The sequence below is a fragment of the Archocentrus centrarchus genome, chromosome 22 (assembly GCF_007364275.1).
Source record: "Archocentrus centrarchus isolate MPI-CPG fArcCen1 chromosome 22, fArcCen1, whole genome shotgun sequence".
NCBI classification, from domain to species: domain Eukaryota; kingdom Metazoa; phylum Chordata; class Actinopteri; order Cichliformes; family Cichlidae; genus Archocentrus; species Archocentrus centrarchus.
Window position 1 is genome coordinate 13687602 of NC_044367.1, and position 12259 is coordinate 13699860.

General features: G+C 40.8%; 1 protein-coding gene across 1 annotated transcript; it reads right to left on the bottom strand.

The window, feature by feature from the left end:
- Nucleotides 1–617: 617 nt before the first annotated feature.
- On the bottom strand, nt 618–2956 carry LOC115772386 (cannabinoid receptor type 1B-like). The gene is made up of 2 exons (XM_030718604.1): nt 2703–2956; nt 618–2116 (listed from the first exon to the last, which is right to left on the bottom strand). Exon 2 carries the CDS (start codon nt 2046–2048, stop codon nt 618–620), a length of 1431 nt encoding a protein of 476 aa, XP_030574464.1. The 5' UTR covers nt 2049–2116; nt 2703–2956.
- Nucleotides 2957–12259: the final 9303 nt, after the last annotated feature.

Here is a 12259-nt window from a genome sequence, read left to right on the forward strand (position 1 = left end):
ATAAATAAACAAACTACAGCCAAACTTCACAATATCATGGTCTTACAAAATCATCAAATAGTCACTTACAAATTACTAATGAAGTGCTTTTACTTACAAGCAATGTTCTCTCATTCCAAGCTATTTTCTATGAAGGTGGATACAGTTTAACCTTGCGTGACTGCCACAATATTGCTGTATGATATATTGTGAAAATCTGAAAATACATTTTGTCCTCAAAGCTAAAATCCGTAAAAAAATATCTGCAAATTCAGACTACAGCAAAGATGACAAAGCAAAACATTGGCTTTGTAACACATTGAGAGAAATGCCCCTGACAAAACAGTTGTTTTTTTTTTAAATACAGCTGAATTATTCTCATAGGAATATGAGAACATGTTGAAATAAGTACAGCCCTCTTTAGACTAATCACACTCCAGCATATAGGGGGTCCAATATTATAACAATACAGAGTAAAAGAAACAATAAAAACTTTCTGTTCTTTAAGTCATTTTGGCACATTTCACAGTCACAGAGGAGTGCATTAGGAGGATGGGGGGGGGGGGGGGGGGGGGGGGGGGCTATTCTACACTATCCTGACTTCACAGTTGTCCTAGACCAGATTAGCCCGTTTTTTTTTAGACCGGCTCTGCAGCAGAAGTGTCAGTCCCTCCAGAAACTTTAACTTGAGCAACTTTTACTCGAGTCTTTGCATGGTTTCCTCCATCTGTCCCCGCCCTGCCAGCTGTGGTTCTCACACTCTTGATGTTCCAGTCACTCTCACCGCTGCTGTCCAGAGTCTGCGTTGCTCCCCGGCACATGTGGCAGATGTTGAGGAAGGCCCTGCGCAGGTCCTTGCTCCTCATGGCGTAGATCACAGGGTTCACGGTGGAGTTGAGCAGGCAGAGCATACTGCAAAAGGCAAAAATGGTCTTGATGAAGTCGTTCACCTTCCCAAAGAGGTCATAAACCATGATGGCTAGAAGTGGGCCCCAGCAGATGATGAGGGCCACCAGGATCAAGACCAAGGTTTTAGCCAGACGGAGGTCCATCCGTGCTTGGTCAGGCCTCACCGTCTGCACTTTAGCTCCCTCTGCGGTGTAGACAATCACACTTCTCTGAGAGGTGCGGCTTAGCATGCGGACAGCGTGGTGATGAGACTTCCAGAGGATAAACATGTAGGCGTAGATGATGAATAAGAGCAAAATGCTTGTCATCCCAATCCAGAACATCAGGTACTTCTGGTCAATTAGAGGGAAAATGTCAGAGCAGACTGTCCCCAGACGCTTGCAGTTCCAGCCCAGCAGCGGCAGCAGTGAGATGACGATGGAGATGGTCCACATCATACTGAAGGCAATGACAGCTTTAGTCTTTGTGATGATTCGCTTGTACGCCATAGGCCTGTGGATGGAGATGTAGCGGTCAATTGCAGTGAGGAACAAACTGCCAACAGAGGCAGTGAAGGAGGCAATAACCCCAGCTAGCTTGAAGAGGAAAATGTTGGGACTGTCCTTTCGGTGGAGAACATGGAAGTCCAGGAAACTGTAAACAAAAATGATGCTTCCAATTAGATCAGCCACAGCCAGGCTGCCTATGAAGTGGTAGGAAGGCCGAGATCGAAGCGTCTGGGAGTGCAGAATCACACACAGCACCACGAGGTTCTCTAGCACTGTAAATGTACCCAGAGTGAGTGCCAAGATGGCAACTGCGAGCTGCTGACCAGGAGTGAGAATCATAAAACACTCCATATTGTCTGCTAAGTTCTCAGCACATTGTACTGCTCCTCCACTCTCCACAGAGGTAGCATTACCCAGCATTACGTCTGAGACATTGGTGGGAAAAATAGGAGAGAGGGCGCTTAAAATGACCTCCTTATTACCAGACACAACCCCGGTAAGGGAGCTGCTGATTGGAGCAGAGTGAGTTTTCTCATAGTGGAATCCATTCTTGATCAGCCTCGAGTCAACAGAGGGGTCATCGTAGGTGGCATCATTGGAGCCAAAATACTGGACACCTGTTGTTAAGGTGCTCACTGTGGTGCCTGCTATCCTGTGCAAAGCCAGCTTCATGGCTTTTGAGTCTGTAGAGATGCTCAGTGGAGAGGTATGTGGTGTATTAGAAGTGTAGTAGAGGACATCTATGAAGAAAAATGCAATAAATAATTACAATATTAGAAAGTATCTCTTGTTATGTCTAACCTTTAAAATATCCAATATATGAGATAACATCAGAGCTTATTAAAGATTAATATAGTGGACGATTAATTTGTTGCTGGGAGTTATTCTGTGTATCAACCAGCTGACTCCACAACAGATGCATCCCAGACAATAGTGGGAAACTGAACAGTTGATGACAAACCTATGCAGCCTCTGGGGAAATCATTGCATTAAGAATGTAGGACATCCAGGGATTTCTTATTAATTAAATAAGGTCATTAAGCATCACGGTATTTTGCAGTAATCACTGGACTAATTAGACATCAAGGGAGGGACAAGATAAAGAGCGAATGCATCTGTCCAATGGATCATTTACATTTTGATGTCGGCAATGATGGCATCAATTATTAACAGTTACGTGCATTAAGTTTTTTTGTTGTTCTTGTTTTGTTTTGTTTTTTGTAGGGAGAAAGCGCGATAGTAGGAAGCTACTAACAACAGTCGAAAGAACAAATCAATAGGAAAAATAAATAAAACAGAAGCAAAAGTAATCCGAAAAATACATACCTTGATATTCTCGCTACAAATATCCTGTGCCGATCCATGACGCTAAAAAATAATTCAATTACACTGGGAGTAAACCAGTCTGGTGTTCCCGCCTTCACTCCTCACCAACATTTAAAGTAACTGAAGAAAAAAAAAAACTGGAAGCAAGAGTGAAATTCTCTTTGTTGTTGTTATTGTTTTGATGATATACTGGGGGAAATAACCCCTCGTTGACTCCACAGATACTGCTAATGTCAAACATACAGTAAAGCCAAGCAGGCAGCCGGTGGGGTGTGTGCGTCTGCCGGAGCAGGCGGTTATAAAGGCTGCGCTTTGTGCGCCTGCTGGTCACGTGATCTGAGGTGTTGGAACACAGTAGGACGAGCATCATCCACGAGCATCATCCAGTACCTAAGCTATTTATATAGGGATAAAAACCGCTGCTGCAGGCAGCGCGCAAAAACCAGCTGTGTTTTGTTGAGTTATTTCATCACACATCAATGAATCAAACATGGCATCGAGTGTTTTACCCGTTTTTCATTAGAGCTGAAATCTATGAAAGTCTAAAGACTGATGTTTAATTTTATGTTGCTTAATAAGCTGTGGTGATTACTGATATAACACTGCTTGACAACTTAAGGTTATCAATAAAAATACAACAAAACAGCATTCCCCTTTTTGGAAAGAAGTGTGAGTTACAGTGCTGTGAAAAAGTAGTTGCCCCCTTCCTGATTTCTTAGGGTTTTGTTTTGCATGTGTGTCACACTTACATGTTTCTCACCTTAAAAAAAAAAAAAATTAGACAAAGATAAATCAAGTAAATAAAAACTGCAGTTTTTAAAGAATTATTCAATTTGTCGGGGGAAGCTATCCAGACTTACCTGTCCCTATGTGAAAAAAATGATTGCCCCCTAAACTTAATAACTGGTTGTGCAGCAAGAGCCGCAATCACACATTTGTGATAACCTTGCTGTGGAGGAATTTTGGTCCACTCTTCTTTGTAGAATTGTCTTAATTCAGCCACACTGGAGGGTTTTCAACCATGAACGTCCTATTTAAGTTCATGCCAAAGCATCTCAATCAGGTTTAAATCTGAGCTTTGACTAGGCCACTCCAAAAGATTTTTTTCTTTTTTTTTAGCCATTCAGACGTGGACTTGCTCATGTGTTTTGGATCATTGTTCTGCTGCCATGTGAGCTTGGGCTTCAAGGCATGAACTGATGGTTAGATGTTCTTCAGGATTTTCCGGTAGAAAACAGAATTCAGGACAGCATGGTGGTGTGGTGATTAGCACTGTTGCCTCGCAGCAAGAAGGTCCTGGGTTTGAATCCACCATCTGGCACCATCTGTGTGGAGTTTGCACGTTCTCCCTGTGTCTGTGTAGGCTCCGAGTACTCCAGCTTCCACCCACAGTCCAATGACATGCAGTTAGGTTAAATGGTGATAGCTGTGATCGTGATTATAAATGGTTGTCTGTCTCACAGAGAGACTGTGTTAGCCCTGCAACAGACTGGCAACCTGTCTGTTTATTCCCCTATCACAGCTGGGATAGGCTCCAGTACCCCCATGATCCTAAACTGGGTAAGCAGAAGAAGATGGATTGATCTTTGTCAAAGATTAAAATTTGTTTCATGAAATGAAAGAAAGACAGAAATCAGGAAGGGGGCAAATACTTTTTCACAGCACTGTAGGTTAAGCGCAAGTACATTTTCATATGTCTTCAATCACTACATTCATTTGACACCTTGAAACTAAGGTGAGCAACATGTTCAAAGGCACCCTGTAGCTTAATATATTAAAATTAACATCAGAAGTTTAAATCTGATATTAAAAAAGACATGTGAGGTCTTTATATGTACCGTACTGTGTGAAAGTCTGTTCATTTCTTTGTGTTTTACTAGGAAAATGGGAAATGGGTGCAGCGATTTATTGAAACATGTACAAACGTACATGGAAATACAGTGTATTTCTGAGTAGCTGCTTCACTCTTTGGGCACTGTACACTGCTGAGCTGAATGAATTGGCAGGTTGTCAACTTCTTCTATACTCAGAATATAATATTAGTTTAGTTTCACAGGAAACAAATGTAGCTAGAAGAGCTAGATTTTTCTTTCCTTTTTCTTTTTTCTTTAAGCAATTTTCACTTGCCATCTCAGAGCATTTAGACTCCTTTGGGAAATAGATAGAACATTTGGTTTTAGTAGCTGCTTACAACCAACATCATTTTGTGAGCTCTTTTAGTCGACCAAATGTTTCAATTGCCTCAGGACAGAAGTCATGAGGAAGTTCTAGGAAGTTCTCTTCATCTGTAAGCATTTTCTCTCTCCTCTTCTGATTAACAGAGAAAGCTGTAAAGACTACATTTCTTCCCTTGTTTCATTTGGAAATCAATTATAGGGTTGCATGTGATTTTAATGGCATGTGTTAGCAGGAGAGGGCACTTATAGCATTTTAATGCCCACAAGTTGAAATAGTTGTGGTTCTTTTGTGTCTGTTTTGTTCCTGATATAAGTGTAGAATGCATTTTTTATATAATACACCTTTCATACTTTTTCAACGAACATGGTAGAAAGATGTGGTGGTATAAAAGCATAAAAGCACATCCATGCTTTTATGCATGTATATACACTCATTCATATACACTATGTTACCAAAAGTATTCACTCACCCATCTGAATCATTGAATTCACAGGTGTATAAAACCAAGCACCTATTTAGATTGCTTCTACAAGCATTTGTGAAAACATGGGTCATTCTCTGGAGCTCTCTGGAATGGGTTTCCATTCCAGAGAGCAATGGCTGAGCAGGCGCATCCAAGCTTTACATCACTAAGTGCAATGCAAAGTGTCAGATGCAGTGGTGTAAAGCACTCCACCACTGGACTCTGGAGCAGTGGAGATGTGTTCTCTGGGGTGATGAATCACACTTCTCCATCTGGCAATTTGATGGATGAGTCTGGGTTTGGTGGTTGCCAGGAGAACGGTACTGGTCAGACTGCATTGTGCCAAATGTAAAGTTCGGTGGAGGGGGGATTATGGTGTGGGGTTATTCTTTAGGAGTTGGGCTCGGCCCCTTAGTTTCAGTGGAAGGAACTCTTAATGCTTCAGGATACCAAGACATTTTGGACAATTTCATGCTCCCAACTTTGTGGGAACAGTTTGGGAATGGCCCCTTCCTGTTCCAACATGACACAAGGTCCATAAAGACATGAATGACCAAGTTTGGTGTGGAAGAACTTGACTGCCTTGCACAACAATCCTGACCTCAACCCAATAGAACACCTTTGGGATGAATTTGAGCGGAGACTGTGAGCCAGGCCTTCTCGTCCAACATCAGAGTCTGACTTCACAAGTGCGCTCCCGGAAGAATGGTCAAAAATTGCCATAAACACTCCTAAACTTTGTGGAAAGCCTTCCCAGAAGAGTTGAAGCTGTTACAGCTGCAAAGGGTGGGCAGACATCATATTAAACCCTGTGGATTAAGAAAGAGATGTCAATCAAGTCCGTATGTGTGTGAAGGCAGACGAGCAAATATTTTTGGCATTATAGTGTATTTGCCAAGTGCATATACAAGCACATACCACAAGTGTATTTAACTTTATTTTTAAAACTACTATTTATTTTTATTTGGGTTCTATTTTGTAAGAGTGTAGTATCAAGATAGGCTGCATATTTTTATGATGTTAGAACCCTTGCAGGACCGTTGCACAAGTGGAATATGCAGACTCAGCACAAAGGGCCAGGGTTCAAACCCAGGACCCTCTTATGGTCTTTTCATCAAAGCATTTATGCTGATGTTCAAATTTGCATGAAACACTTTCATATATGACAATATTTTTACATTGTGGTGGAGTTTCTTTTTATTGCTGCTTTTGGAAAACGAGTGTTACAATAATCATGAGCTGATGCATCACACTGTATTTTTAGTGCAGTTTTCAAGCTATTAAATCTATTCTCAATATCCTCCACTATTTATCTATTTATTTACTCTAGTTGGGAGTCACATTCACACCATTAGGAGTCCTTTTCCTGTCCTGCACAGCTGCACAATTATTTCCACTATGCACTCCCATCACAGCTATCTCCCAAATTACATGTATCTTGTTGTGGAAAATACATGACATTTGGCGATTCAACATTATGGGAGAACAATAAAAGACACTGCGCATGATGCCAGTGCCTCCAGATTTGGCAGAACAAAAGAGGCTGAGGAGTCATCCAAGTAATTACTCAACACTTGTTAAGCTGAGATTGATGCAGATTCTAGCAGCCGTTGATCACTTGTGGCAGGACAGTATATCTAATACGTGACGATAGCTTGCAGAGAGACAGACAGTGTAAGTGAAACATCTTAGTAATAGTTGTAGTAACAGTAATAATTGGTGATTGTGGAATTCATCTGCAGTTAATTCACATAAAATGACTTCCATTCAGACTGCTCGTTCACGTTTAGAATAAAGTTTTCATGTGGCTTCAATCCACACCCAAAGCAGTGGGCAGGCAGTTGCGATACACATCCATCATAATAATTATCATCGTTATTTTAGTCACCGGGGGTGGGATTTTAAAGACAAAGCTGTCTGTGAAGACAAAAGGCCTCTTTATGACTCCATCATCAACTTGTAGAAGCCCATTTTTTTCTAAATCTTCTGCACACGGAGGCTGCTGCTATTGTCACATCCATCCGTCTTTGAGGATGAACATCGCATGTGATTTACAGAGATTGATTTTATAAGGAGTCCATGTTAAAGCATCATAATGCATCCCCCCGTCAATATTGATCCTTCTCTAGTTACAGCCAATTGTCATTTGAGCGGTTGCCTACATTCTGGAGTCGTTGCTTTCAGTGAGCACAAAACAAAGTCCCTCCAAACAGATGCATTCATACACAGAATGACATGCAAAGTAAGATTTGTTTCATTTATTGCACATTAAGAGACAAGTTCCCTTTCTTTTGTGAAATAGCGAGCAAGACGGATTTGGAGACTGAAAGTATAGTGATTACACACACAGCGTGTTAGCAGACGAGCCTCTAAAGCAGGCTGTCTGTCTCTGATGTGTTTGTTTCGATGGGAGAGTGTGAGGAGGCAAGAAACCAGGGAGGAAGGGCGGGTGAGCAGGAAAAGATGCATAAATAGAGACCCACTGAACACTGACGGCTCTTAACTGTTTCCTAATCTGCCACTTCTATATTCCGTTCCTCCCCAGCTGGAGACACTTCATGCTGTAGTCGACACAGCACCGCAAAATAAATTGAATTTATATCAAATTAGTTCAACTGGAAGAAAAAACCCCAAATATAATGTTTACTAAATTAAATCAAGAAGCATTTTTCTTGTTTTTCTAGCTCAGCATCAAGTGTATCCTCATTATTCACTTCATCAAGCAATTACATGTACCAACCTGGCTTCATTAGGCAAATCAAAGGTGTTTGTTAATCAGTTTTCCCAAAGACTTTTAATTGAACAGCAAGCTCCACGAATAATATCACAGGAATAAACAGGGAAAATCAAAATCCAGAAGCTTAGTCTTGTGTCTCTCTCATGCACGGAACAACAGTAAAACAGGTTGTGACTTTATGCCTTCTCTGAGTGAGTTTCCCCCCGCTTGGATGGAGACCAGAATCCCACAATAAAAAGACATGTGATGCATGAGTCTAACAAATATGTAAACAAAATATTTTCCTAAATTGATCAAGTTTAAGGTAGTCATTATTAGCAGGGGACCACATAACACTGCAGAAATGGCAGATTTCTTTGGGTGCAGAGTGGAGAGACTAGCAGCGTGTGGTCAGTGGGTAGAATCTCCTTCATGCACCATTTAGTCACGTAAAGACCTCTTTTTTTTTTCATCTCAGCAGAGCACAGTGATAATCACAAAGACTTAGCAGGTGGTTCAGTGAATGCTCACTTGCGCAAACACTATGCAAATGGATGCTACAGGCACAGATGAATTACTGAGTCAGTAGTGCAAAGCTCCAAATCACAGCTCAGTTAAACTGTCAGTGTTATCCTTCATGGACTTCAGAGAAAACAGCAATGCAGTTAGCATGCAGGTGTCACCTTCCTGACTAAAGACTCACTCAATGAATGTTTTTTTGAACTCTGTATTAGAGCATAATCTGGAGCATCCGTGTAGTGCCACTGGGTGATTTGCAGCCTGATAATCATTCATTCTCTCTGTGCCCAGCTGCAGAGCTTCACCCAAAGAAAAAAAAAAAACACCCAAATGGGCCTGACTACCATGACACCAGCAGTCATTTTACCTACAATCACATGGCCCTTTTCTGTCAAGAAGAAGAGGTGTTGTGAAATTGAATTTTTATTTTTAACTCATCACCATCCCCATTTCCGATCCAGATTTCCGAGGGGTTTTTTTGCAGCTTGCAAAGGAAAAATGTGTTTAAATATGATTTTGTGGAACGTGGGGCCTTTGAACAGAACACCAAACTCAAATACAACAGTAACATATTATGTTTTGAATTCATCTGGCAAATTTTTTAGGAAGCTGTTCCCTTTTTGGCACTGATTACTAATAATTTGGAATCATGTTTGTTGGGAGACAGTCCAACTTCCACTCTGTTTTTAGATCTGATTTGGTCTCTACCACCTCCTTAGGGAAATTTATGGTTCCTTAAGCTGGTAAATAACATGTTTATGTTATATTAAATCTATACCACATTAGCTACCTCAATGCTGCATAGCTGGTTTAAGCACTCAGTATACAGCTGATGTTGCAAAATACCATATTATGAGAGGAAAAATAGGCATAAAACACAAATTTAGAGTAAACAATAAATCAGCACTAAGTACAGCACTTCGGGGAATTTATGTTGTTCATAAAGGAATCACAGTGTGCGCGTGATTCCAGCTGTTCCATGAAAACATTTCAAACCCACTGCCGTACTTATCTATTCTCATTCTGCTCACTCCATCATGTTTATTCACCCATTACTGGCAAATGCATCCAGCAAGCAATTTCAGAGTGCTCTCACATCCTGGAAGAGCTCTTTCATCACACAGAGACTTTGTGCATCGGCTTTTAGCTTCATCACAAAAGACGAGACACCGCCACAAATGAATTGACATTAAAGAACAAACAGTTTAAATTTGGTTTGGGATTTGTTTTTGTGTGTTTCTTGGACAGCGTGGTGAGAGAGGCAGAACTTCTGTAACAAGTCCACATAACAGATTTTTAAACTTTAATGAAATTCCACGCTGCAGTCTTGACATAAAGGAAGGTTTACCATGCAAAGGGTTAAAATATGGGTTTGCGCGGGTGCATCTGCTTGAATATGTGTAGGAAAAAGGGAAACATACATCACAAATGCATTTGTGGTAAGCAGTGAAAGGCCATTTGCAATCACACATGAAGCATTAGTGCTGACAGTTTGTGAAATGTTTTATGTGAAATCAAAACAAACTGGTCAATGAAAGGAGAATTAAAACCTCAATTTCATGCTGATAGAAGTTTTTTATAACATCCATTTACCCCTTTTCTGGTACATTGTTTCCATTTGTATTTTTAAACCTGAGTCTGGAAAATAAATAATTTTCGATTCTTATATGCAACAAATTATGAGACAATAATAATATTCCATCCAAGCACAGTCCTATAGGCAGCACAGAAAACCACAGGAGACTGAGTAAAGTCTGAGGATATCACATATAATGTATGCCAAGACCTTTTAAAATAAAGGTCGGGGTTAAAGATGAACAATAGCTGCAGGCGAGATTTCCGATGATTTGCTAAATAATATTCTAAAATCAAGACATATACTGCTGGACGCCAGCAGTATATGTCTTTGGTTTTCTTATTTCTTAAGAAGTATATGCAACATTTAGAATATTCTGTATTTTTTTTTAATATTCACTTTAAGTTAAGTGAAATATTTGAATTATAGTTTTGTTTTAGCTCATGAAAATCAGAACTCCAGTATCTCAATTGTAAGAATTTTTCACAAGATCTATGTTGTTTTACAACAAAGAAATTTCCGAATTCTGAAAAGTGTCTTCATTTATTCACTCAATACACAATTGGTGCTCCTTTACCACAAATTCCTGCATCAGTGTGGCGTGACTTGGAGGCCATCAGCATGTGGCGCTGCTGAGGTGTTACTGAAGCCCAGGTTTTTTTTTTGATTGCTGCCTTCTGTTTGTCTGTATTTCTCGGTTGAGTGTTTCACATCCTCCTCTTGACAATACCCCATAAATTCTCTTGTTGGGTTCAGGTCAGGCGAGTGGGCTGGCCAGTCAAGCGGAATAATAACATGGTCAGTAAACCATTTGATAGCAGTTTTGGCAACATGGGCTTGTCAGCAGATGGAAGCATGAAGTGCTCTAAAATCTCCTCCTGACGGCTGTGTTGACTTTGGACTTGATGAAACACAGCTGACCAACCACCACCAACACCAGCAGATGACATGGCACCCCAAATCATCACAGACTGTGGAAACTTCAGATTGGACTTCAAACACCTTGGCTTCTGTGCCTCTCCACTCTTCCTCCAGACTCCAGGACCTTGATTTTCAAATAAAGCCCAAAACTTTCTTTCATCTGAAAACAGGACTTTGGGCCACTGGGCAACAGCCTAGTCCTTGTTCTCCTTAGCCCTGGTAAGACACTTCTGATGATGTCTCTGGTTTAGCAGTGGTTTGATATTAGGAATGCAATGGTTGTAGCTGCTTTGCTGAAGATGTCTGCGACTCATGGTTCTTGATGCACTTGACACCAGCCTCAGTCCAGTCCTTGTGAAACACTCCCAAGTTCTTGGATCACTTTTCTTGATAATCCTTTCAAGGCTGAGGTCATCCCTATTGCTTCTGCACCTTTTGCTATCACACTTTTCCCTTCCAGTCAACTTTCCAAATACATCCTTCGATATAGCGCTCAGCCAGCCTTTTCAGCACCGATCTTCTGTGGCCTACCCTCCTTGTGGAAGGTGTTGATGATCGTCAGCTGGACAGCTGTCTTCCCCATCATTGTGCTTCTGTGTACTCAACCATACATGGTATTTATATTGTTTGTACTGCACTTAGGTAAGCAAGCTTAAAAAAGAATTTCTTACAAAGAAGAAAATTGCCAGAGGCTTTTTTGGTTGTACTCTTAATTTAAAATGTACAATTTTATCTTCACCTTTGGTGTATTGTGTTTGGACTGTTGTATTTATTGGATTACTGCAGCCATCTCATGGCTGGGTTGCTCATTTATCAGGTTTATTATTTTGACATCAAAGGGCAACATATTCATTTTAACATATTTGCAGGGTTAACACACGGACAGGAGCGGATACTGGCCAAAGTATGCGTGAGCAAAACGTTAGTAGAGGAGCACATTATAAAAAAGAAATGATGGCACATGGAGACAGATTTCATTGTAATCCTTGTCAGGTAGTGCTCATATCTCCCTCTCCTAAAGCAATCACAGCCATCTGGGCTGGAAAATAGATCGATTGCTACAGAGAATAAACAAGCATGCTGGCAGCCAGCCACCAGCCAAACACAGATGATTCCTTCACACAACCCTCCCCATCCCCCACTACTTTTATAACACTTCACAGCTTGTGGCCTAATTGACTTCA

Bases quoted from the DNA above. Each gene is read 5' to 3' on its own strand.
- LOC115772386 (XM_030718604.1), bottom strand. From the start codon at position 2,048: ATGAAGCTGGCTTTGCACAGGATAGCAGGCACCACAGTGAGCACCTTA.